Source organism: Eptesicus fuscus, chromosome 7 (genome assembly GCF_027574615.1).
Source record: "Eptesicus fuscus isolate TK198812 chromosome 7, DD_ASM_mEF_20220401, whole genome shotgun sequence".
NCBI lineage: Eukaryota > Metazoa > Chordata > Mammalia > Chiroptera > Vespertilionidae > Eptesicus > Eptesicus fuscus.
Genome location: NC_072479.1, coordinates 96,283,873 through 96,311,085, shown reverse-complemented (window position 1 = coordinate 96,311,085; position 27,213 = coordinate 96,283,873). Strand labels below are relative to the sequence as shown.

General features: G+C 49.6%; 1 protein-coding gene across 2 annotated transcripts in view; it reads left to right on the top strand.

Annotated features, from left to right (window-relative positions):
• The first annotated feature begins 1,314 nt into the window (after positions 1-1,314).
• Positions 1,315-27,213, top strand: part of NUAK1 (NUAK family kinase 1) — a 72,113-nt gene continuing 46,214 nt past the window's right edge. The window contains exons 1-2 of one of the 2 annotated variants that reach the window (XM_054719439.1): positions 1,886-1,936; positions 20,741-20,826. Coding sequence is in view for 1 of the 2 variants with exons in the window: in XM_054719438.1 (XP_054575413.1) it covers positions 1,682-1,936 (255 nt within the window). In the remaining variant the exon portion in view is untranslated. Of the gene's footprint in view, positions 1,937-20,740; positions 20,827-27,213 lie in introns of both variants that reach the window. The other variant, XM_054719438.1, reaches the window with a different exon arrangement.

Here is a 27,213-nt window from a genome sequence, read left to right as displayed (position 1 = left end):
GTGAAGACAGCAGGAATGCAGGAGGGATGAACCTGAGAGCTGCCGAGGAGGGTCGAGCCCGGCTCACTGGTGACAAAAAGTCCAGAACCACCCGGCGATCTGCAGATCGCACCAGACATTCTTCATGCCTCACCCTTCCTATCGCCGTCTGGTGTGCTGCACCATTTTTAAACATTTCCCTGAGGCCTCTTTCTCTCTTGCCGGCTTCCTTATTTTTCTTTGCCTCTTTAAGAAGGGGGCTGGGGGAGGTTGCGGCTTTGCTGCGGTCGGAGGCCTTCCCTGCCTGACTCCCAGCTTGGGGTGTAAGGTCGCTGTTACCACCTCCAGGATCTGGTCCTTCCAGTTTAAGGATAAATTCCGAGGCCGAAGGGGCCCAGAGGCCTGCAAGTGGCCTCCCGCTCTGCAGGCCGCGGGCCCTGCTCCATCGGAGGTCCCCGGCTTGCCCACCTCCGAAGGCGGCCTCGGCGGGAAGGGTGGGCGCCCAGCTCGGCACTGTCGCCTCGAGCGCCCCGTCTCTTCCACGTCCCCAACTCTCCTCCTCTCCCGGGCCTGGATGGGGACGGAAGACCCGCAGGCCGGCGGCGGGCCCCAGGTTCCGCCTCGGAGTCTCCCTTCCTCCGTTCTCCGGGGAGGGCCCGGGCCAAAGCGCTCCTTTTGGGGTTCTCAGGGTCGCGCACTGTCCCCGGCGGGCAGCCATCCCTCGGGCCCGCGGGGCGGGAGGGGTGCGCATGCGGCGGGAGGGGGCCGTGACTCACCGCCTGAAACCCAACACCCGCCGGCTCCCCTCCCCCAGCCTCTCCCCCAGCTCCGGCGGGGCGGCCGCGGCGACACCTAAAAGAATGAAGGGGCGCCCGGGCCCGGGGCGCCCCCGGCCGGATCGCGAGCGGGCCCCGGCGGCCCCCGGCACGGAGCGCTCTCGGTGGCTCGGGCCCTGGGCTCGGCGAGCAGCGGCCGCCGCCCGGGCGCGAGCCAGAAGGGAGGCCCGGAGGCCGGAGCTGGCGGCGGCGGCGGCGGCGGCGGAGGGCCCGGGCCCGCGGTAGCTGCGGCGAGCGAGTCCGGGGAGGGGGCGCCCGACCTTGGAACCCTCCGGCCCCCGGCCCGGCCAAGCGAGGACAAAGCCCCCGGCCACTGCTGCGGCCTGCGCCGCGCCGCACAAAGGGCGAGTCGCGACACGCTCCCATCCCCCTCCGGCCCGGGGTGGCCGGGGCCGGGGGCGGCGGGGAGGTGGGGAAGCCCCGGCCGCCCCGCCTCTCGCCCCCCTCCCCCGGGACCCGCCGACGCGCCGCCCCGCCCCGCCCCCGCCCGTCTGCCCGTCCTCCCGGGGAGGGGTCGGGGGGCGCGGCGCCCACATAACACTCCCCTCCTGCGCTCGGAGCCACCCCCTCTCCCCTCCCTCCTGCAAACACCACCGCCTCCCCTGCCACCGCCGCCACCTCGCCCGCCGCTCCTCAGTGCGCGCGGCCGGTGGGCGGTGCGCGGACCGTGCGCGCCGGGGGCGCCAGATGTGCAGTCCCCGCCGCCGCCAGTGACCCCGCCGCAGCCCCCGTTGGATCCGGCCGCCTCCTCCATGCCGCGGGGGCGACGTTGAGCGCACCCCGACTTCCCTCGGCGGGGGGACCCAGACACCCCGAGTGCTGTGCCGGGTCCTGCCCTGTCCATCCACTCGTCCCGGAGTTTGGACATGGAGGGGGCCGCTGCGCCCGCGGCCCGGGACGGCCCCGACTTGGGGCCGGGGGCGCCGGCTTCTCCCCCGGAGGCGGTGGCGGGGGCGACCGCAGCCCCCGCAGCGGCGGCCCCGGAGCCCAGGAAGCCGCACGGGGTGAAGCGGCATCACCACAAGCACAACTTGAAGCACCGCTACGAGCTGCAGGAGACGCTGGGCAAAGGCACCTACGGCAAAGTCAAGAGGGCCACCGAGCGGTTCTCGGGCCGAGTGGTGAGTGCGGGAACCCCGGGGGCGGGGAGGGAGGCTCTGGGGACCGAGGGCGCCAGGGGCGGGGGCTTTGGGTGCTGAGCCTCTCTGGTCTGAGAGGGGGCTTTCCGGGAACCCCCAGACAGCTCCACTCTCCCCCCAGTTCCCCGTGACTCGGGCGTGTTTCTCTCCTGAAACACTTGTTACATCCTGTCTGCGCATATTTTGGGGGGTTTTATCCCAACAGCAAAGTAGTGTTTATGATTTGCAAACACTTTGCAAGGTTGGGACCGTCGGGGTCTCCCCTCTAGGGCGCGCGTTCAGACCATGCCCTGGAATGCCTTATTGCTCCATCTCCAAACCGGTTCCAAGCTCTCAGCTCAGAGCTGGTCCCCCAAATCCCGTGTCCTGCAGATGAATGCGACCCCCCCCCTCCCCCCCTCCCACTCATCCTCCCTATCACCTTGATGCTGCTGTCCCTGCAAGGGAGGGCGCACTCCTGCCTGTTTTCCAGAGACAAGGTTAGGGAGCAAAAAGGAAAGGCTGCTGCAGGCATGAGGGCTGTGACAGCTTGGCCCGGCCTCTGGGAGGACTGAGATGCCCGGGGCATGAGTAGCCACACAGAGGCTGAGTTGCAGCCAAAGCAATTACACTTCAGGTCCGGCTGCAGGGGTCTGGCCCAGCCGCCCCACTCTTTGTGACAGCTGAAACCCTGCCAGCGTCCCCGCATCCTCTGCACAGCCCCAAAGAGCTCCTTGAGTGCCTTGGGGTCTGTAGATGGTCGCCAACGTGGTTTGTTGTCATTTTCCTTTCTGCAGAGCAGGCCCCAGTAATCCACACGGCTTGTGGCTAGAGGATTGGGTTCAGAGTGACTGACGGCTGCAGAAAGATTTTGTGTGGTGTGCGGCAGAAAATTAACAGGGTTCTTTGATTTGAAGCATATCTGATGCATTTTAATCGATTTAGCGCCAGACTAATTTTGGGACTCCTTGTGTACACATTTTGGGGTGTTTCGTGGCCCAGGGTGGGTTACAAACTTAACAAATGAGAGGGGGATGGGGGTGGGGGGAAGGGAGGAAGCAAAATGGATCGTTGAATGAATTGGTAGGTTGATGTTGGTATTTTTCTTTTGCATCTGTGCAGAGATTGTTCTGTGAAAACAGAAAAAGGGGGGCACCAATCAGAAAGTTCAGCCCCCCCCCCCCTTCTCAAATATTTGGGTTCCTGGATAACTCCCTCATTCTAAGCATCACTGTTTGGGTTGATAGAACTTTATCCTATAGCTTAAAAAAAAAGGTCTGTTGTAGGTTAATTGGAAATTTGAGACTTTGTACATTATGTATTTTAAGCTGTCTCCAATTTAAAAATTCTATAGCAAGCAAAAGTAGTGGAGAATTCACTCTGGGCAGGTGCCATTTTTGAAGGCTGAAAAATTTCAATAGGACGTGTTTGTAACGATGCCCTTTGAGAAACACCTTTCCAGGTTTGTGGAAGAAGAGGCTGAGAAACGTGCACTTCATTCATGCTTTTCTTCTGAGGTGATATTCCCCAGGCTGGATGTTGAATAAGCAAAAAACTAAGCTTAGCTCCTTGCTCGTGTTGTCTTAATAGCTGTTGAAGAATCGCGCTGGGAAGTTGGAAAGTGGGATAATGAAAAGCAGACGCGGTTGGAGCTGCAGGTTGAGGATGTGAGCTTGTGAGGGGCTGAGTGGTAAGGGTGTGTCTGGGGGGGGGGGATCTGTGAGGTGGCACAGAAGCCTGAATGCTGGGGAGCTGCCGCACACTGAAAGAATGAAACCTTGTGTTATGGCAGGTACCTCTCTGAGTTTCACTGGAGCTTCCTGTCAGGCATTCGTCTGGCTGTCGGATCCACAGAGTAAGTCAGAGTGGAAGGGATTGCATCAGTGGAGGGGAGCCTGCCCTTCTCTTTCCGTGGGTGTCTCCCTTTATTTGCAGAAACTCTGAGCATTCCGTCGGGATTTAATTGAATGCCCACTAGGGGGCGCCCTGAGAACGGAAGAGGCTCATTTCTCAGCGGCAGGACTTCAGTCCCGATGTTATTGTCCAGCCCTAGTTCAGTTTCCTATTGTGCTGTTTATTTTAGCTCACTCTCTTGTTTTACTCAAAAATCAATGTAGAGATTTTGAATCTGGTAGCAGACCCAGACCCAGAAATTGGCAATCTCCAAACTGCTTTCAACTGGATAGATGCGCTTACAGTGTGAGCAAAATCATCTGGTGAAAACCTCGCATTAAATAGGTGGGAAAACTAGTGGGTGAGGTGGGATGAATGGGAGGCCTCCTTGGCCTTGAGTCCTACCCCCCCCCCCCCGCTGAGCACACTGCTCACAGCCGGTGTAAGAACTTAAGTGAGAAGCAGGAATTGTCAGGTGGAAAATTCCCAGTGCCTGGCTGAACAGAAAATAAAACAAACACAAAAACAATTTGGTCAACGAGTTGTTCTTGCCATACAGCGCGTGGTGACTCAGAATCTGTCAGGAGCAGCAAGAAATTTTCATTTAAACTGGCAGTTTTCTTCTGGTTCCCAGGATGCACGAAACAGCTAACTTGTAAGGTACCATTGAGGAGACTTGACAAGCACTATCTCAATTCTGCCTTTTCAATCTTCAGGGAGAATTCTGCAGTGATTTGTTTTCATTTGTAGCCTTGCCTTCTTTTTTTTTTTAAAAGTATATTTTATTGATTTTTTTTTTTTTACAGAGAGGAAGGGAGAGGGATAGAGAGTTAGAAACGTGGATGAGAGAGAAACATCAGCTGCCTCCCTACTGGGGATGTGGCCGCAACCACGGTACATGCCCCTGACCAGAATCGAACCCGGGACCCTTCGGTCCGCAGGCTGACGCTCTATCCACTGAGCCAAGCCGGTGAGGGCTGTAGCCTTGCCTTTTAGAGCACTTCTCATGAGGTGTGGTGGTTTTAAGCGACTTTGCCAATGCGAGTGGCTGGAGTCGGGTGTTGGGTGTCAGGCTGCATGAGATGCTGTGCAATCAGTACTCCTGAGACAGAGAAGTGTTTAAAAACAAGAATGTTGTGGCTTTTAATTGCATGTCTGGAGGGCCTTCTGAATCAAACAAAACACCACACAGCATCATCTTCTGTGAAAGGCAGTTCCAAAAAGTGTTGCAGAATCAGGAAATTGGATCAGCTAGTCCAGCCCTCTGCATGGTCCAGGCATCTTCCCCTCTTCAATCCCAACTGTGGTCTTTTTTTATATTTTTTTTTATTGAATTTTTACAGAGAGGAAGGGAGAGGGATAGAGAGCTAGAAACATCGATGAGAGAGAAACATCGACCAGCTGCCTCCTGCACACCCCCTACCGGGGATGTGCCCACAACCAAGGTACATGCCCTTGACCGGAATCGAACCTGGGACCTTTCAGTCCACAGACCGACGCTCTATCCACTGAGCCAAACCGGTTTCGGCCCAACTGTGGTCTTGAGGCCACTGCCCGAGCCTGTCCACCAGACGGACTCAGAGTGGCTTCTTCCAGAAGTTAACAAGGCCAACAGTGAGGTGCTCTTAGAGAAGGGCTAAGAGCCCTGGCTTGCATTCAAATCCTTGCTAGCCCTGTGACCTTGCGCAAGCGATATAGCAGTTTGAAACCTCAGTTTTCTCATTTGTAAAACGGGCAAATAATGGTACTAAGTTCATGGGCTTATTGTGAGAATTGAGTAAAATTATCTATAGAAAGCCTCAAATGGGGACATAAGCCAGTTTCAGTTGCCTCTTTTAGCAAGTTCTCCCTCTTCCCCCTTATTTTACTTACACTTCCATTTAGATTTTAAGACCGTCAGAAAGGCATGGTGCTCTGGACAGCCTTGTATCATTCAGAGAGAGAGAGAGAAAGAAGAAATAATCAACTTTTTAGGTTAATTAAGGAATGCTGGGGAAGTGTGCCCATCGCAAGCCAAGGCAGCCATATTCCAGTAGGCTCTGGAAGCATTTCTAAAGCCTTGAATTTAGGCTTTGTTTATTGCAGAATTCTTGTTTTGCTACAATTTTGGCCACGCTGCCGAGTGAGCCCCCGTGTCGAAACACGGCATGCATTTTCTTTGAGCCAAACTCCCTAGACCTTCAGGCAGCACAAAATATTGACAAAAAATACCAAAACCAAAAACAACATTTTGGGGAGAGGTGTCATGTGATCACCTCACTGCCAAGAGCCAAATTCAGCTTTCCCTGGCCACCAGGTTATCTCTTGTACGTGGTGTTGTATAAGCAGGAGGGAAGGTCTGTGGGAGGAGTCTGGCATGGGAGTGACAGGACTGGTGGGCAGAGTGTGCCCCCAGGTCCTAGAGCACCAGGACCATCCTCACTTGGCAAAGCTATTGATTTGACCCCAAAATGGGTGTTGTAAGCATTGGCCCTGTTATTGATAGCCTGGTGCTGGAATATTTGCAGATCAAGGGAGTAAATCAGCAGGCTGGCCTGCTGAGCCAGGGCAGGGCGTGTGTGGCTGTCATATGCACGTGTCATGTTGCAGCTCAGACCCGGCTCCAGTTTCAGGGACTGAGGGACCTCGGCAAACATGTGGTCCAAACTTCTTTATCCTGGAGGTGGGAAAAGTAAGGCACAGAGCGCTAGGTGACTTTTCTGAGGTTGCACAGCTCCTAAGTGACTGGGCTGGGTCTAAGAAACCCGATTCTCGATTTGGTATTTTTCCATCACTCATTTAATAAATCTTTCCTAGAGCAAGACATGATCCTCACTCTTAAAGAGCTTATAATCTGGTAGCAAAGATGAAATGTACTTACAAATATTGAACTCATTCAGCTCAGTTCAACAGATTTATTACCGTCTGCCATATGCTTCTCGCCATGTTAAATGCTGGGACGTAGACAAAGAACTTACCGTCTGGCGGGAGAGAGAGGATTAAGCAGTGGCTAGGCCACGGGTTCCTCTTCTGTGCAGGACTTGATGATTTCAGGTGATTTTCAAGTCGGAATGTAGTTCATTGAAGCTTAGTTCACGACATTGAGTTTGATCCTGGAGAGGAACACCCCTTCCCAGTATTAGCCCTGCTGCTGTTATTACTACCAGCTGATATCTTGGAGAGCCTGGGGTGTGTCTACTTTACAGACATTTTCTCTGATCCTCTCGTCAGTGCTAAGAGGTATGTACTCTAGTTAGACCCATTTAATAGATAGGGAAAGTGAGGCTTTAGGGAGGTTTAGTAACTTGCCCAGGGTTTATACAGTTAGACAGTGTCAAATGCATCTATCTGATTTGAAACCTGTTGCTTTTAGAGAAATGGAGAACTTTTCTTATGTTGTCCAGCTGGTCACTTCTGGATTTGGGCGTGGTTGCTCCGCTCATGGTGCCAGAAGACCAGCCATGGGGTGATTATTTTCCTGGGGGGGCGTTTCTCGCTGATGTTTAGCAGGGGATCTAGAGAAGAGGCCATGGAATGCTGTACGATTAGGGACAATGAGTGCTGTGGAAGATGACCTTTGTTTTGAGTTTCAGAAGACTGAAATATGGGGGGTTTCACCCAGGAGGCAGATTCTAGGGTGAGCTGGGACCCAGAGGGAGGCAGGATGGGTAAAATCGGATGGGGGTAATAATAATAATAATATATAATAAGAACAACCACTAATACTTCTTGCGTGATTATAACATGCCAGGCACATATAAACTGATTCAGTCCTCCTAATAATTCTGCAATGATCTCATTTTCCAGATGAAGAAACTGAGTCACCGAGCGGTTCACTAGCCTGCCAAGGTCACAGGTCGTGTGAATGCAGAGACCTTGGCCATCTCCCCTCCTCTAGGGGGCTGGGCTAGGTTCTGAGCGCAGGGGGGCCCTGAACCCATCTGACGGGTGGGCTGGCTCGGAGCAGGGAGGCCAGCCCGGAGGTTTTCGCAAGAGTTAAAGTATGAGAAGATAAGAATCGGACTGCGCTGGGAGAGAAAGATATGTCTGCTGGCGAACTATCTGCTCTTGAGCCACAAGTATGTCTTAATGAATCAGGTCAAAGAGCTCTCTACCTGGACACACACTGAGTTTTTTGTTGCCTAAGAATCCTCAGATTCTAGAAGCCCTTAGGGGGCCTCGGGAGGTCAGCCCGTTCACTTCTTTGCTTGGAGACAGAAATGCACACACACCACGCGCCAGGTCCTCATGGCGTCATTTCCTCCTGGGAAGCATCAGGAGATAAGGGTTGAGTCAGGTATCTTGTCTGTTTTGTTGGTAAGCCCTGTCTAACTGTCTTGAACTCACTGTCAATGCCTCGCATCATGCCAAGCACGTAGTAGGTCCTCAACAGAGGCTTATAGAATGGACTGAAAGGAACACATTGAGCCGGGGGAATATTTTAGGAGGTGTAGAGGTTGGAGGTCATCATCTCTGACCTCACGCAGCGTTTTGATGTGCTGGGAAGAAAAGACAATGGCTGGAAATGAATGGCCGATACATAGCATAGTTTGCAAAGCCAGGCAGACCCTCCCTTGCACAAATGCTCTTTCTGTTACATGTGTTCGTGCACTCGTGAGAGAGAGAGAGAGAGAGAGAGAGAGAGAGAGAGAGAGAGAGAGAGAGAGAGAGAGAGAGGTCTATCCAGGGCTTGTCAGCTTCCTGGCCACGGCTTCCTGTCCTCAGTGGCTCCGGAGTCAGACAGCATAAGTCTCATTTGTCTTTCCCACATGAAAGTCCTGGAGCATCTGTAAGTTATGATTTGTGAAGTATCTGCTTTAAAGCAGAATGCATTTATCATCACGCTGGCCCAGACGACACTGTGCAGTGCAGGAATGAGAAGATCCCAGGCCCCAGAACAGGAGGGGCCAGGCCAGATGACCCACCCATGAGCGGTGTCTGGCTGTATTGATAAAATTCTCTGGAAACGGCCCAGAAGCAGCCAGATGTTGACTTCACGGCGAAGCTCTTCAGTAAACTTTCCACCGCATGTGAAACCCGGGCTGGGCAGTTCCACTCCTAGGTCTGCCCAGGAGAAGTGCAAACACATGTCCACACAGAAACTTGCGCGTGAATGTTCCCAGCAGCATTATTCATAAGGGCCCCAAATATTCATAGAAGCAACCCAAGTATCCACCGGCTGATGGATGGATCAAATAGCGTATGTTCATTTTAGTTATGAATATTATTTATGATCAGTTCCATTCTTTTATTTATGGAATACCTCTGGAATAGTATTCAGGAATAAAATGAAGTATTGATACGTAGAGGAACTTGAAAACATTATGCTAAGCGAAAGAAGCCAGTCACAAAAGATCACGTGTAATGTATGATTCTGTTTCTTTGAAACATCTGAACTAGGCGAGTCCATGGAGACAGAAAATGGATTAGTGGTTGCCTAGGGCTGGGAGTGGCTGCTAATGGGCATGGGGTTTCTTTGGGGGAATTCAAGTGTTGGAAAGTTGGTCGTGATGAGGATTGCACCACTCTGAATATACTATAAAAGCTATGGCTTACACATTTTCCATGGGTACTCACACATTTTCAATGGGTGAATTGATGGTATGTGAATTAGATCTCAATGCATCTGTTATAAAGAACAACTGTAGTTCGGGGAGGTGGTTGGGGAGTGGGATTGGGGGGAAGAGGCCCATATCTCTCAGGCCCGCAAGACTCCAACCTGCGGGTCCAGGGAGCGCGCATGTGCCTTTTGTGTTAAGTGGAAAGCGTCGTCCTGTGTGCCATGGTCAAGGGAGAGTGCCCTGGGTCCACATCCCATCCCAGCCCTTGACAGTCGTGTGACCTTGGGCTCGTCCCCAATCCCCTTGAAACCTGTTTTTCAGCTGTTCCTAATAGGTCTTACCTTATGGCGTGTTGAGAGGATTCAGGTGCTGTGGCTAACTAAGCTTTTAGCCCTGTGCTGAGTAGTAGGTGGGCAATCAGATCATCATATATAATGTATGACAGTGTCAAAGGCACATCTGTACTGAGTAGAAAAAGGCCTTTCTCTCTGGGTGGATGGGTGAAAAAGCTCCTTTCCTGACCTGAAGCCGCCCCAGACGGGTGGCTGCGTGAGAACAGTGTGGGCCAGTGGCTTTCACCATGGTTCCGATCAGCTACTCTGCATCACTACTCTGTGGCTGACGATTCCCCGTGATGAAGACGCAACATACTTTGGGGGTTGACACACCTTTTCCTGTCACTCTAGCAATAAACTCGATGCGTTTAACCAGCACTTACTGAAGGGCCCAGGACCGTGGGGTATGTCAGGGACTATGACGAGCCTTGCCGACAGGATACCGAGAAGTTAGTTGGGATGTGAAATGAACACATCTGGAATCATCTGGGAACAATGCAAGGTAGTATATCAGCGAGGGGCGGAGGAGGAAGTCACGGCTGTGGAATCAGGCAGACTCGAGTTCAGATTCCTCCCCGCTACTGGGCAGCTAGATGATCTGGGCAAGCTGCCCATTCCCTCCGAGCTTCTGCATTCTCGTCTAGAAAAATGCGGCTACCAAGTGGGATTCACGAGCAACGGGGTTTGGAGCCTGGTGCGCAGTAGGCTCTTGAGAACTAGAGCCAGCCTTGTTATCTTGGTGAGAAGTACTAGCACCGAGCGCCTGGTGACCCTCTCACCTTAGATCGTGGCTCCCCTTCTTAAAACCCTCTCATGATTGCAAGGGGACTAAGCTCTGAATTTTCCATGTCCTTTGAGGTTCCTTCCTGGGTATCTGAATGCTCACGTCCTTATTCCTCTGTCTTGGACCCGTATCCATCCCCTTCAGAGCACATAAACCGTGTGGTTTTGGTGATTTGTGTGTATACAAATTTTGATTCTTGTTGCCCATTAGAAGGTAAACTGCATCCTGGTCTGTAGGCTGGTGCCAGGCGTATATAATAGGTGCTCAGTAAATATGAATGAATGAATGAATGAACAAATGAACAAGTGCATGAAGAGTACACCAGCAATCCTGAGACAGGGGAGTTCTGTGAATGTGGCAGGCAGTGGAGAAGGCCCGACGGGACCTTCCTCCTCGTTTCCTGGGTCACCCCTCTCCTCATCACTGTGAGGACATCCGTGGACAGCCCAGCATTGCCAGGTGCCTCTTGACTGCACTGTGGGCCCGGAGAGGCAGAGCGAACCTGTCCCTCGCCCTTGCAGGCTGCTCTCCAAAGCACTGCATTCTTGGGTTGCTTTCAGACTCCAGCCTCCCATCCGAGACACCCTGGCGGATCAGCTCTGCAGCGTAGGCAGGCTTTGGATGCAAAGTGCATTTGCAAGGCTTTCAAAACATTGCCTCCCGGTTGTAAATCAAGTACTTAAAGAATTGTAAACTGGCTGGAGTGCGGAGGTAATGTATGTCTGCGAGAAACACCGTTGTGATTTGCCCTTTAAACTGGAGAGAAGAATTCCACTTGTTTACTTTCATTAGAGATACTCAGAGGCAGCCGGAGGTTTCCAGCGGGAAGGTGCTAAGAGGCCTCTGCGGTAGGTTCCCTTCCTCCCCTGGAAGGGGAGGGACTGGTGGTGTTCAAGTGGTTTGGGGTGTGCAGCCTGAATCTCTTTCGCCCCAGGGCTGTTTCACAGTAAAAAATGGGGCTGCTTCTCTGAGTATTTTCCAGTGGCCATTCCCTCCCCATCTCTTCCAGCTGACTCAAAAGCCACAAAGGCATCCATCAGATCTCGGCAGATTAGAAGGTTATTTCACCTGTGATTCACCCCACGTGCCTAAGGACACTCAGATCCCAGTCTGGTACAGCTGTGGTGGAAGGGAAGTGGACCATTCAATCTAGGATTCTAAAAGGGTGCATGGCCGTGACCTGGAGCCAGGCTGCCTGGGTTTGAGAGTCTCTCTCAAACCTCCTGTGAAACCTTGAGACGGTCAGTTTCCTCATCTGTGAAATGGGAATGCTGTGAGGATAAATGAGTTGTATGTCCAGTTCTCAGAAAAGTGTGTGGTCACAGTGACTGCTCTCTGTGCGTTCTTCTTGGAAGGCAGGCCGGGGTCTCAGCCGTCTGTACCTGGAAAGCCTGGGCACAGTGCATCGCACATGGTAGGTGCCCTGGTGTTGAACCCCCTGTCTTCACCTGTAAATTGAGGGGCTGGGACAAAATGTTCTCCAAAGCCCCTGCCAGGTCCTAGCAAGAGAATCCTGGTAGTCACTGAAAGGAATTGGGGAGATGTAGACTGCATTTCCTGTGGTCTGGTTTTTGGCACAAGGACTCCATGTACGGGGAGGGGGCGTACGTCCAGCTCCCAAACCTTTTTGAGATGGTTTGGTGCAGGCTCTGCCAGGTGTGAGGGAAGTCTCCCACGGGGAGTGTCAGCCTGTGCTGGGGAGGACTCCTCACCTTCCCTGCTCTCTGGTCCTTTAGGGTCCCGTTCCTCTCTGCCCTGCCTGGGAATCAAACCGTGACCTCCTGGTTCATGGGTCGATGCTCAACCACTGAGCCACGCTGGCCGGGCAGGCACTACTTTTTAATAAGCATGTCTGTGAGGTGGGTTCTGAACTAGGCTCTTTGTGAATTAGAAAACTCCCGCTTTCAAAGAACCTATCCATTTTCTCATCTGCACAGTGGGGTGATAATAGTGGAGCCGCCTCCTATGTTGTCCTAAGGATCCAGGGAGGGTGCCGAGAACAGTGCCTGACGTGTAGCAGGTTAACTGTTATTATTTGGGGTCGAGAGGGGGGCAAGCTCACATTCTGCTGGGTTGCTTGGAAGGCTCTTTGCTCATTCCTTAGACACTTAGAATTTCGGGGGCTTTGCTTTTGGTCCCAATGAAGCCAGAGCCCTGGCTGCCTCTGCTCTCAGTTGTGCCTTGGGGTCTCCCTGGAGACACCACGTTTCTTCCGTGGCTTTAGCAGTGAGGGGGGCATTCAGCATCCATTCAGCCTGGGCCCTTCATCCTGGTGACAGGTGGGCTGGAGGCAAGACCCAGAGGCTGAGGAAAAGACTAAGGAGGGGCCCCGTTCCCAAGGCAAGAGATGTTTTCGGCAGCCTCAGTTAAAAGGAAGAATTGACTCCCTAACATGTTTATGTCTATTGCAACCTTAAAGATGAAATCAGTTGATCAGTCAGTCAACCAGGCTCACCTTTAGGGAGCACTTTATACTTGCCAGGCCAGGGCGGGTAAGCACTTTGCCTGGCTCATCTCACTGACTTTCTCGTTGGCCTTGGACCCAGCCTCTGAGAGATGTGCTATTGCCATTCCCACTTGACCATAGAGGGTCTGATGATGGCAGGGTTGAAGCCCTCGTCTGCCTGAGTTCTCAGCTGTGACCCTAAGCAGCTTCCTGAGAAGGAACAGAAATATCTTTGTCATTTCTTTTTCTTGTGGCAGGTGTTCCTTCTGTTTCTCCCAGGCAGCACATTTAAACATATGTATGTATTCAGGTGTTTGTTGAGCTCCTTCTCAGTGCCAGGGACTGTGTAGGCACCGGGGAAGCGGGGGAGGTTGGGGGCGGGGGGACAATGAGGGACAAGATATGACCTCCATCCCAAAGGAGCTCCATCACCTCTTGGTTGTAGAAGGTGTACCTACCGGTCATTTCCAGATCCCCATCTTTGTGGTCCACACTTACCCTTCCTTGCTGGTCCGTTTAAGGAAACAGATTCCCTGTTGTGTTAGTTTTTTTTTTTTTTTTAATCTCTCAGAATTCATTCCTTTGCTTCCCTAACATGTTGCAACCTTAAAGATGAAATCAGTTGATCACCAGATGAAAATAATCGAGGAATTCTGCCCAACTTGCTAATCCCTCAGCTAGGGAGATAACAACCCTTCCCAATCTCAGCTGCATCTTGCCTTTAAGATGCTACATCCATAATATAGCCTTGATTTCCACAGAATCAATTAAAAAAGATGCCAACAGACTTTGAGAAGCTCTTAGCAGTCCATAACATAATGACGGTGAGTGGTTCTGGGTAGATTGGAAAGTGAACTCTCCTCTAAGCCGCAGGAGCAGTGGGAGGGAAGAAGCTGATAGTCCATCCATCTGCTGAGCGCCGAGCCCAGCACGGAGCGTGGATGGAAAGGCAGGGCAGGGCAGTGATGCACTCGCTCCAGGGAGAAGTCCCCTTTGCATCTTCCTCAAGGTTAATTGATAACTTTTCTCCGGCAAAATCAAATGGAATGCTTTGGGAGGGACCCAGCGTGTGGGCGTGCAAGCAGCTGGTAGCAGGAATGCTGGACGGGAGGAATTAAGTGGAAATCTCCACTGATCGTATCCACCTTCTTGAATGTGTAGGAAGGTCAAGAGTGGGTGTGTGTGTGTGCGTGTGCGTTGTGTGTGTGTGTGTGTGTGTGTGTTCCTTGCCCTAACAGTCCTAATAGCAGGAAAGATTTAGTGAGTGATGAGTGTGTGCCAGGCACTGTTCTAAGTACTTTAAATGCCTTCTATCCTCTGAGCCTGTATTATTAGTGCCTTCATTTTACAGACGAGGAAGGAGAGACTTAGAGAGATCAAGTGACTCGCCCTAAGTCACAGAGTGGGATTTAGGGCTGGGCTGTCTAACATCAGGGTCATGGTTGTAACCCCTGGGCCCCAGGGCCTCTCATGGGTATGGAGCCCTCTGAGCCCCTGAAGCTCCTTGCTTTGGTTCATTGAGCCCAGACGTAAAGCTCAGAGAAAGTTGTCTCCGGGCTTCGAGATAGCAATTTGAGGAACTTGGTTCCATAATCTTGATTTTTCTGTGTCTTACTCATTTTTCTCCTCCTACTGTTAGTTCAGTGCCCGGCACACGAGAAGAATGCAATAAACATTTGTTGAATGGCCGTGGAGTGTTCTGTGTCTGGGGATGTTGTCAGGAGACTTGGGAGCCGGTCCCAGCATTGCCACAACGTCAGCTGCGTGACCTTGGGCAGGATGTGTCCCTTCTGTGACTTCAGCCAGCTTATCCGTGAGATGAGAGCTCGGGCCTGATTTTTGTTTTGGGATTCATTATTCAGTCAACAAATATTTGTTGAATGCCTGCTATGTGTCCAACACGATCCTGCTCTGGGCGACAGGGAGAGAGCGACGATGACAGTGGGACAGATTCCTGCTCTCTCACTCAGAGCTTGCATTCCGGCCTCTTTCAGATTCTGCATTTGGTGAACCCTCATGTCTCATCCCCAAACTGCTTCAAAGCAGCAGGCGCCGAATCCTTTCTTGTTTGCTTTTCTTCGCTGGGAGGCGTGTCCTCCCAGGGCAGGATGTCCATCGGTTCTACTGATTGATACATCCCAAGTGCCTAGCACAGTGCCTGGCAAGTAAATATTGGTGATACGTGGCAGGCATGCCTGAATGAATGCCTTCAGTGCCTCTCTTACTAACAAAATCTCAGATATAAAAATTCTGCGCTTAAAGCGCAAGAAGAACATTACGGCTCCAAAGTGCCATTTTCCAGGAAAAACACTTTTAAAAAATTTTTATTTTAAAGGCAAGATGCAGCTGAGATTGGGAAGGGTTGTTCTCTCCCTAGGTGAGGGATTAGCAAGTTGGGCAGAATTCCTCGATTATTTTCATCTGGTGATGCCTTTTGCAAACCAGAGAAAAAAACACACAAAAACTCTTCCGTTCCCCCCACCCCCTTTGCTTCAAGCCAGAAAAAGCACTTGCTTCTTAAAATACAGCTCACGAAGGGAAAAATTATAACAAATATTTTGCATTTCTCTGGTGGCGGCACAGTCTGAATTCCTTTCAGCCCCACAACGAGTTCTAATTTTATGAAATGTTTGGATTAGCCCCCAATTTTCCGGTGGAATTTGGGAGGCTTGTATTTGTACTTAAGCTGGAAGTGAAGAAATCTCATAAAATCCGTGCAGTGTCTCAGGCCCAGTGGGACGTTCTAGCCAAGGACAAAATGACCATCAACGGAATGACGGGGCAGGGAGAGAGAGCTCTCTGGCAGCTGTGGGCAGGCCTTTCGGACGGGGGGCTGTTCTAGAACCACAGTCTCTGGGGCTTGGCTGGGCTGCATACCACTTCCAACTGCTCACGGGCTATAAAAATTCCAGCCCGAGCACAGTACCTTGTACCTGACCTTGTTTCTTCAGATCCCGGAGCCTGAGAACATTAGGGCATCTGGTAATTGGGTGAGAGGCATTTGATAACACATGGTGCTCTGTTCCCGCACTCCCCGCGTGCCGCCCCTGGCACGTGTTGCCGTGTGTTATGATTTCCAGTTTACCGATCTGTTTCTGCCTCTAGCCCTGCACTGTCTTAGATGGACACACATGGCTGTTAAAATGAAAATTCAGTACAATGAAATAAAATGAAAATTTCAGTGCCTTGGTCATCCTAGCCACTTTTTTAAGTGCTTAATATCCCTTTGTGGTTACCATCGGACAGTGCAGAGAAGGTACTTTCTGTCATCGTAGAAAGTTAGGAAGGACAGAACTGCTCTGGATGCTGAGTTTAATCATTGCTGTGACACACTCCACCCCTTGTTTTGCTTGATTAGCTCCATATGTAGCCCTTGTCACCATCTGTAAATTATCTCTAAGCAACCTCATTTGTCATCTTCTCTGTACCTCAGTGTCTAGGACAGTGCTTGGTATGTAGTGAGCGCCCAGGAAAGACATTTAGAATGAATGAATGAAGCTGTCTGATTCAGCATTGCTTGGCATGTGCCTGGCACACAGTGGGCCTTCAGAAAATTGAATGAATTCTTCTAGAGTTGTAACCATTGAATGGATTCATCTGATAGTCCTTGAGCACATATTATGTGTCAGGCATTGTACAAGGTGCTGGAGATAAGGTGATGAGCAAACAGACACAATTCTCTAGTAAAGGAGCTTATCCAATCCAATTGTTCTTAAATTTTCAGCGACGTGTGAATCTCCTGGGTGTGCCTGTTAAAATACACCCTCCTCAGCACCCACCCCAGAGAATCTGACCCAGCAGGTCTGGGCTGGGACTCATGGTGACCTGAGACTCTGAAATGCTTTAAACCAGGCAACCCAAGTGAGTGTGAGGAGTTGGTCCGGAGTCTGTACTTGGAGAAACACAGCAGCGGGAAGCTAGTTGTTGTGTTCATCTGGGGATACACCACCCCATTTTCTTTAGCCCACCCCTTCTCTTGTGATAACCATAAGACCCTGAGTCCTTACATTGAACCTGAAGCTTGAGGTCTCTTTGCTATTATCCTTCCGTGGAGTAATAATAATAATAACAACAAAAATAACAAACAGTTGCATGCAGTAATGGTGCCAATTGAGAATCTAAGCCCGTTAAATCATTGACCTAAATTCTTCCTCAAGGTAGTCTTAAAAAGGTACGTACCATTATTATCCCCATTTTACAGTGGATAAACTGAGGCCCAGAAATTTAAGTCACTTGCCCATGAAGTGCTGCTCACGGTCACTGGGCTTTGAGCAGCTGCCTTCCAAATGCCAAATGGGCCTTTACCTCCTTTTCTGCCCGTTGCTCAGAATCAAAGTGCAAGTATATTTCTGAAATGCCTGTTTAGGGCATTAACGCTTTTGGTCAGTATGAGCTCGGTTGATCTACAAATGCTCATCACTGACCTCAAGAAGCATAATTCATTCAACGAACATTTCCTTAGTCCTACTATGCACCAGGCCTGTGCGGTTCTTAGATCTGGCCTAAAGTGGGGACAGAGACATAGTCAGGGACTTCCTGAGAAAGTGTCACACCCAAGATAGGTCTATCATCTAGACAGGAAAAGCAAAGCAAACCTTAAAAACCAGGAGTTCCTTCATGTTGCTGCTTGTGACTCAGTTTTTACAGTTTTGCCATAGAATATGCCTGTCTTACCCAGTAGGGGTTCATTGTGTGTGTATTTTGTGTATGTGGAGGGCGGTCCAACGCAAGGAAGGATGTGTCTGCCTTCCGCCCTGTTTTAACCACTTAGCAAGGCAGGAAACCCCGTAGAGTGGGGCGTGCCCAGCACTCCTGACCCCCTTGGAAGAACCTGGACAGAGGAGAGTGAAAAGGAGAGGAGCGAAAGTCTGTGGGACACAGTGTGTCTTCTGCAAGACACTGAATGAGACAGTACGCATGCGTCCTCTCGTTTCACCGCAGCTCTGTGACATGTAGTGACTGTTATCCCCACTTTGCAGTTAAAGAAGTCGGTGCTCAGAAAGCGTAACCGCTCTGCTCCCGTAATCACAGTAGGTCAAAACTCAGGTCCTTCTGGGCTCTTCCCGCTGCCCCACTGGTTGGTTCTCAGTCCCAGCTGAGCTCTAAAAAGGCTCTCTGGGGATGGGGGGCGCAAGTATCCGTAGTTTCAAACTGTCCCCTAGGTTGCTGTAATGCACTGTCGGAGTTGAGAGCCACTGGCTGAAGCATGCTGACTGTGGAGGTCCCAGGATCTGCACTCCTGAAGGTGTCCCCATCCATGTCTGGTCACGCTGGGGCCTGGTTCATAGGAAGGTGCATCCCCTCCCCCATTCCTGCCCCCCCAGTATGTGTTCTTCAGTGGGGGCTGGTGTGTCGGAAGCCATCCCACTGGGCCTGGGCCGGGACCTTCGGCTCCGTTGCATCAGAGGCTGCCCGTAAATCGGCAGCCGGCTTGTTTTCTTTGTAGGCTCCAGTTGTCGCGACCTTTGTGTGTCTGTTTATTTCAGGGAAATAATTCCATCCTGCAAACTTGATTCCCTAGGGGCTACAGAAGTCCATTCGGAGGGACTTCTTTTCGTGGGGTGACCTGAAGTGTCCTCTTAAAAGAGGCTACAGCTGTCCCCTTCTTCCCAACCCCCGCCCCACTTTGCCCTCTGACATCGCCCTCTCAGGCTCATAGTTTGAGGCTCTCACTTGTGGTGTTCTTACGTACTTACACACATCTCTGCATAAGGTTTATTGTTAATGATAGTTATTCAAAAAGCCGTTTTGGAGAATCTGCTGTATGTTGGGCACACCACTGGGCATTTTCTATATGCTATCTCATTGCATTTTGCCTTTTCTTGGCAGTAAGGAGAGTAAGCACAAGTCTGAGCTCTGGGGATCATCCTTAGAATGGAGGAAGTTACAGTCGTGCCACAGTTTGCTGGCCTTGTTGGAGAATGAGATGCCCCGTGGACTGTAGAGGCCGCCACATTGGAGCCGTTGGTTTGGCTGGGATGGCGGTGGGAGGTTGGCTGATGGAACCGAAGGGTCTGGGAAAGGCAGAGAGAGGAGCCCAGGAACCAGTACTGTTCAACCTGCATTAACCTCGGCCAAGGAAATGGAGAATACTGGTTAATATGACTCCCGGTTAAGTGGCGAGATCACGTTATAATACAGAGCTCTACATACCTTTTTCCAGGTAACTGAAGCTCACTAATTTAAGAGCCATTTTTTTAAAAAAAAGATTGTATCCATTTATTATGAACATCTTTCTAAGAACATGCACACGTTCTTGCTCCTTAAAACAAAATACCTTGAAGGGAGGTTATCCTTGTCTTGATGTCTTTGGGGTAACTTCTAAATTGTCCTCAGTTCTGTGTTTTGGAATTCTCATGTCTGCTATTTATAGTTTGCCTATCTTCTCCCTCATCAACTTTCATTTCTTTTTGTGACCTTTTTAAAACAGCGAAATTCTTCTTTTTCCCTACAGCGGAAAGAATGCATGGCTAATACTGAAAACTCATAGGACGAGATTAAAGGTGAAGTTGGTTGTGCTGTCTTGATTCTGTCAGTGAGGCCGTCTCTAGCAACTTTCTAGTTCCTATTTCCCCGCCTTCCCACAGATTGGCCGTGACGAAGCTTGTCAGAACTGTTAGTAGGAAAACTACGGGTGATCATCTGTGGGGACTCAGTGCGTGAATTTGATGACGTTTCTCGGCTTTTCTAAGGTTTGGTTGCTCTGATGTGTATAGTCTTCACAGCTGAACTTGCCCTGGCAGTGAGTCTAGTGAAGTTTTTTCTTCCCATGTAATAGGCTGAGCCACTGTGGGGGAGTCGCGCTGGCCAGGGTCACCCAGTTAGTAGGTGGCCAAGCTGGATCCCTTGACTGGAGTTCCAGTGCATTTCCCATTTCACCACCTCTTCTTTTTTAATTGCATTTTTTGGGGTTACATTGTTTAATAAAATTATATAAGTTTCAAGTGTACAATTCTATAGTCCATCATCTGATATTGTATTGTGTATTCACCATCCAAAGTCTAATATCCTTTCCTCACCATTTATCCTTCATTTACCCTCTTCTACCTTCCTCCACTCCTCTTTCCCTCTGGTAACCACCATACTGTTGTCTGTATCTATGAGATTTTTTGAAAAAAATCCCTTCACCTTTCTCACCAAGCCCCCACGCCTCCCTCCCCTCTAACAGCTGTCAGTCTGTGTCTATGAATCTGTTTCTATTTTGTTTGTTTATTTTGTTCATTAGATTCCACATATAAGTGAAATCATATGGGTATTTGTTTTTCTCTGACTGGCTTATTTCACTTCGCATAAGACCTCTAGGTCCATACTTGCTGTTGCGAAAGGTAAGATTTTCTTTTTTTTACAGCTGAGCGCTATCCCATTGTGTAAATAAATGTACCACAGCTTTTTTATCCACTCGTCTACTGATGGGCACTTCCAGATCTTTTGCCACCGCTTACCTGTGTTCTCGATTGTGGGTAAAGAGATAAGGGGCTTTGGGATAAAGGAACTGTTGCTGTATTTGGATAACTAAATTCAGGAAAAACCTACCTTTACCTCCATCGTCTACATTGCTCAAGTGACAGATTTTTTAACTCCTTTTCCGAGGGAGTAGAGAGAGAATGTCGCCTCCTCTTCAGCATGTCAGACCCACTCTCTGTTTGAACATCAGTCTTAGATTAACAAGGAAATGGATTCAGAAACACACTTGAAAGCCACATGCATTGCTCTCCGTACATAGCTTACATTTTATGACCTGCTTAAAAGATGCAGGCAGCATAAATCTTGGGGAGGTTTGTCTTATTTACTTGTTTGTCTTTTCTGCAGATGGGATGCTTGCATCAGAGCCGGGCTGGCTTCAGATGTCTGCTCCAGGATATTTTAGCTGAACTGTATGAGTCCATTAAACAAATGTAAGAGTTTTTGGGAAAGAAGGGCTGTGTCTCAAACCAAATGTTTTACATGGAGAACATCTGGGGAATATTGGTATCTGTGTGTACAGTACATCAGAAAGCAGCTTGGCGGGGTTCAGCTGGGATGTTTCTGGCCTGTGGTTGCTGGATTTGACAGTTTTGTTGTAAGAGAATGGTTCTTATGAAGTGTTGCCATAAAGACAATGCTTGATCCAGGAAGGGGTGTCCTTGTTTCGCCGCACTCCCAAACTGTTCTGATTATAGCTCCCTGGCCAGGTCGCCCACAACATTTGAACAGTCCGAAATCTGAGTTACTTTTCCCCAAGGCTTAAGCTCCAGAAAAAGGAAGCATCGCCACGCCAGGACTCAGAGTATTTCTTCCGTACCCCATGTTTCCGTCGATTTGACGAAATGTGGAAACAGCTGTGGTTCAGTGGAAGCAGCATTGGTGACAGAATCCAAGTACCTGGGTTGAAACTTGGGTGTTGACTTTATGACCTATGGGGACTTGGGGAGTTCTTTGCCTCAGTTACTGTTTCCCTCTCCTGCCTGTCTCATGGGATGGGGGAGTAAAATTAAGTGGGTGGCCATGTGTACATAGGAGTCGGTCATTGACACGATGGTATGGCACCCAGGGGTTTGTGGTCTTACCCACAAGTACAGGAGCAGCGTGGACCAGAGTGGAATCCGGGAAATCATCTGGGTAGGTTGTCTGACTTCAGCAACTTGCAGACACTGGGCCAGGTTGGTACTTAGTGGGTGGATGGGTGAGAAAGGAATCATCCTTATGAAAATTAAGACTTTTGCTATTTATCATGTTTGATTCAACTCAACTCAATAAACATTTATTGGATGTCTTCCCTGGTGCCAGACTCTTTCCTAGATATTGGGGACACAGGGGTACACAAAGCAGTTAAGGCTGCTGTTCTGCATTCTCTGCTTGCTATGCCTGGTATTGACCATGGATGGCCCATGGGTTTTAGGTAGAATGGATAATGACTAGTATATTAGTCTGCTTGGGCTGTCCTAGCAGAATAACACAGACTGAGTGGCTTAAACAACAGAAAGTTATTTTTTTACAGTTCTGGAGACTGGAGGTCCACTGTCAAGGTGCCAGAAGGATTGGTTTCTTGTGAGGCCTCTCTTCATGGCTTGCAGACAGCTGCCTTCTTGCTGTTTCCTCACAGGTCCTTTCCTTGGTATGCATATGCTCCTGGTAACTTTTCCTGCTCTTATAGGGACACTAACCCTATTGGATCAGGACCCCACTCAATGACCTCATTTAACCTTAATTACCTCCTTAAAAGTCCTATCTCCAAATACAGTCACGCCAGGGATTAGGGCTTCAATAAATGGATATGTGTGTGTGTGTGTGTGTGTGTGTGTGTGTGTGGACACACCATTCAGTCAGTAATAACTGGTAAATATTTTATTGGTGTGAACATTATTTGGGAGAAAATATGGCTAGACTTCCTACACCTTTCTGCAAGATGGTTCGAAGTGATCCTTACTAAACCTCCAGTCAACATATCCTACAGGGCCAAATTGGGAAAAGAAAGACGAGAACTAAGGAAGCCCCATGGGACTAGGTAGGAGAAAGTACTAGCAGATGATCTCTTCTAAGATTGTTGGGATGAATGCCCAGCTGCTTGCAGAACATTGAAAATTCAATTCTGGGGAAAGAGCATCTCCTTAGTCAAACTCTAGGAGCATGGATCCACCCATTGGCATGACTTATCTTGACTGACAGTTTCTTTAAAACTGCATCCAATGGCGTAGGGCTGGCCCCCTGAGTAAAGCCAGGGAGTTTCTACTAGTAGAAGGCTGAATGGTTACTGGACAGGGAGGAGCCCCCTGTTCACTGCCCTTTCCAGCTGGATTGTAAGCAACGTAAAGCGTGGGTCTGGGTCATATTTTACAGCACCTGGGTGAATGCCTTATTCAGAGTAGATTTCCCAAAATTGCTTGCTTGGAGAATTGACTCATTATTGCATCATTTTAGGAACACGCCTCCCAGACCCTGCTGTCTGATTCTGCCAACTGCATTGGCTGGCCTCGCAGAGAGCAGCAAGGAACACCAGTGGTTGTGCTTTTGAAGATGGAAGTGGTTTAAATTTTAGCTTAAAAAAAAAAAAAAAGACTTGGGGTGGGGATAAGGCCATGTGGCTTTGGTGGGGCCTTCATCTCCAGAGACGCTGATGGAGCTCATTTTCATCACGTACCAGCCATGTGCCAGGACAGTGCGCCGTGCTTTGTCAGTGGTTCAGAGGTTAAGAATATGGTCTTTGGGTTTTTTTGTTGTTGTTTGTGTGTGTGTGTTGTGTGTGTGTGTGTGTGTGTGTGTGTGTGTGTGCTTTTTTGTTTGTTTGTTTGTTTGTTTTTGTAGCAGGACCCAGCTCTCCTACTTATTAGTTGTGGGCCCCGGGGCATGTTACTTAACCTCCCCCAGACTCAGTTTACATTCATCAAGGGGGGAGGTAAGAGATCAACCAAAGGACTTGTATGCATGCATATAAGCATAACCAATGGACGCAAGACACTGGGGAGTGAGGGCATGAATGGGAGTGGGGTGGGTGGGCAATGGGTAGATATGGACACATGTAATACCTTAATCAATAAAAAAAAATTGAAAGAACAAAAAGGAAAGCAGAAACAATACTGTTTCTATAAGAATTTAATGAATGAGAGGTTGAGGCATTCAACAGGATGGAGCCCAGTGCCTGGCCTATACGAAGGGCTTGACAGGTAGTTATTATGATTGATTTTAGCTATTGTTGGGAATTATCTCCCAGCCCGGCTCCATTTTAAAGACCAGCAAGTTCAGGCTAAGTGATTTCAGGACAAGGACGGATTGGATTCAACACTTGAGCAATTAGTAAGTAAAAGACTCAGTGACAGGTGCGGGTGGAATAAGATGTTCTGCTATGGTTTTATGGCTTTTTAAGGGTCCTTTCCCCCAGTTTTATTGACATATGACATATGTGAGCTTAAGGCGTACAAGGTGATGATTTGATATGCATACATGTGGCAAAGTTCACAATAAGGTTAGTTAATACCTCCATCCCCTCACCTAGCGTATCATTTTTCTAATTTGTGTGTGTGTGTTGTGTGATAACATTTAAGATCTGCTCTCTTAAAACTGTCCAGTATATAATACAGTGTTGTTAACTATACTCACCATGCTGTATATTAGATCCCCAGAACTTATTCATCTTATAGCTGAAAGTTTGTACCCTTTGACCAGCATCCCCCTATTATGCTCCGCCCCCCACCCCCACAAGCTCCTGGCAACCACTCATCTACTCTCTTATTTCTGTGAGTTTGGATCTTTTATATTCCACATGTAAGTGAAATCAGACAGTATCTGTCTTTTTCTGTCTGACTTCACTTAGCATAATGTTAAGGGTCCTTTTTAAATAGTTGAGGTCCGTTTCAGCAACCGCTTTTTGGCATTTCCTATACACCAGGCACCTGCTAGGCACTGGAGTTGTATGGTCTCTGTGCCACTGAAACCTACCAGTAAGGGTGAGCGAGGGTATGCAAAGCGACCCATGCGAACTTTATGGGATTCATTGCAGGGGATGGATGTGGAGGAGACGGTCGGCTGAAGAAGTTAGTTACAGAGGACAGGGATCCTGGCAGAGATCCTGAAATGCCTTCCTGGAACTGAGCATGCTCCTTGGGGGTCGGGCTGTCATCGCCTGGGGGGCTGTGCTTTTGTAGCCGGAGGTGCTGCCATGACAAGCATCCTGGGCAGGTTTGCAGAGGTAATTAGCGGGCTGATAAGCATCCAGATGGATTTGGCAGTGGGGCTGTGGAGCAGGAACCAGCCTGCTAACTCTCTGGGTGGATGGACAATGAGAGCTTCCCTTGGAAGGCAAAAAGCTGCTTCTTGTGAGGGGATGATGAATGAGGGCCCCAGGGGGACAGGCTGCAGCCGGGCTATTGTTCCTTACTTGTCTGATATGTCTTTGCTCACTCTAATGGCCATAAATCAGTTTTTCGACTAAGAGGGAGTCTGTCGGGATAAAAATAACTTCTAAAGAATCTTCTCTTTCACTTAGCTATAAAATTACCCATGGTTAAAGTATAAAATAAAATTTAAAGCCATGCCCCCCCCCCTTTTTTTTTGCATGTCTTATGTATTTTATCATCATAAGAAATTAAAAACGTCTTTGTTCTGCTCACCTGGATGAGCTAAATTCAATGGACTAATTTCTGTTCCCTTTGAAAAACTAATTTTGTTTCTTGGGTCTTTTGTGTTCCTTGTTCATTGCTCCCAAGGTCAGTGATTCTGTAGCAGCCCGAGGTTAATATTTAAAAGCAGTGTTTTCAGTGAATTAAGGAATAATGGGATGAAAACCTCCCAAGTATGCCTATTCATGTGTGATACCAAATCAGCCTTAAGGAACTGGAACAGTGATTGGACTGAATTGGACTGAAAACGGTGCCCCCGGAGTGTCTGAATTAGATGGAGCTGAAATAATGCATCGTGCTGCGAAACGGGTCATCATTTGCCAGCATCCTTAAGAGTGTTCGTCACTCCTTATCTCGGTGCATTAATAATGCAGCTCTTCTGGGGACTTCGCCGAGCAAGAGCCCGCCTCCCAGGTCCGTGTTGAACCTTTCTGTGGCAGTTTCTGCACTGCTGCTGGCTGTGGCTGGGAACTTAGGACTCCTTGCCCAGAGTAATAATCCAGGACGAGTGAGACTCACGAATCTTGCTGCAGTCCCAGTGCTGCTGTTAGCGTGGGGGCCTGTGCTTTAGCCTCGCTGGGGCTCAGTTTCCTCATCTTTAAAGTGAGGGGAGGGGAGGCGGCATAGAGCATTCCAAGGTCCTTGCAACTCTGACATCTGCCGACGATAATGGTGCTCATTGTGCCTCTACTATAGTGACTCCTGGCCTCCGCCCTCCATCATATGCACAAGCCGATTTGATTCCTGCATATACCAATTTGTGGGTATCCTTGTCATCCTCATTGCAGATGAGGAAGCTGAGCCTGTGACATGCTTTCCTGAGGACCCCTCTGGGCAGGGGGACCAAGTGGCTTTGCTTGATGACAAGGCAGAGGCGCTGATGCCTGGTTTCTTAGCATTTCTGGCTGGAGCTCTGCTGGGCTTGGAGGCCGATATATAAAAGTTGCATGACTCTAAGCTTATCCAAGCCGTGTTATAAACAGAGTCAGAGTGATTGGACGCTACCAGTTGAGGCTGTCCAACTTGTGAATAGCCTCAGTCCTCCAGCCCGGCCTGGCCTCTGCCTCCCCAGGGCAGTTGCAACCTGAAAGAAGAGCAGTGGCTCGTGAGAATTCGAGTTGCTGTTGCATTTGGCTTCTGCTGACACGGAAGTTCATAAACAGCTGCTTGGTCACTTGCATCTGCTTGGTCACTTGTTCCTGCCCTTCCAGCGGCCACAGGCCCGCCTCGGGTGAGGATGAGAGGAAGCAGCCTTCCGTGTGCCAGGGGTAAATTAATTGGGGTCACCGAGTCCCCTCCAGGAAGCAGCTTGTTTGTAATTCCCCTCTCTATCGATGGGCAGCTCATCAATTTTCACTAATCACCTAATGTGTTTAAGGTACAGAATAATCAGGGCCATCCTGGCCACAGTTACTCTGGTTTAAGATGGCATTTCTTACATTGCAGAATGCAGCAGAATCAGCAGGGAAGCGCATAAAAAATGCTGACAGGAGCTGGGCCCCCACCCTGAAAATTCAGTAGATCCGGATGGGCCAGGGAATCTGCATTTTGACTGTTTCCCCTTTGCCCCCCAATCAGGGGGATCTGGTGCAGGGCGTGTGCTCACCACCCTTTTGCACACTGCTTCCTCTGAGAATCTAACTGCACTCTGAGCTGGTTTGTTGCTTGCTTTTGGCATTGCTACGGGTGTTAACTTTTCCTTGGCCTTTTCTTTTCGCTGCTCGGTCAGCCATGGCCACTATCTCGTGTCTACAAACCCCAGCGCCCGCCACGCAGGGAGTGTAAATCCACCCGCGATTTGCTTCGTCATTAATTCGACTTCCCTGGTGGCATCACCACGTGCAATGATGACAGTCTGAGCTCAGTCTTTGAAGGGAGGGCGATGGAGATCAAGGACTGACTGTACATGTAGAAAAAAACGTCCCAGGCCTTTCTGAAGTCCGCCCAAGGAGTCCCTGGCACCGTCAAATAAAAATCTGATTTGCTGCTTAAATTCTGGAAATAGAACACATTTTTCATAGCAGGAGAAAAAATCAGTCTCATCCAAGGAAACAGCATCACTGATGGGGAGTTTTGGGAAATAGAGGATCGAGAACTGAGGTACAGAGGGTTATATTTTTAGAGCCTCCTACAAGATTAAAGGGCTGGTGGCGGCGGATGGCGGGATGCCATTCTTTGAAGAAGAAGCTC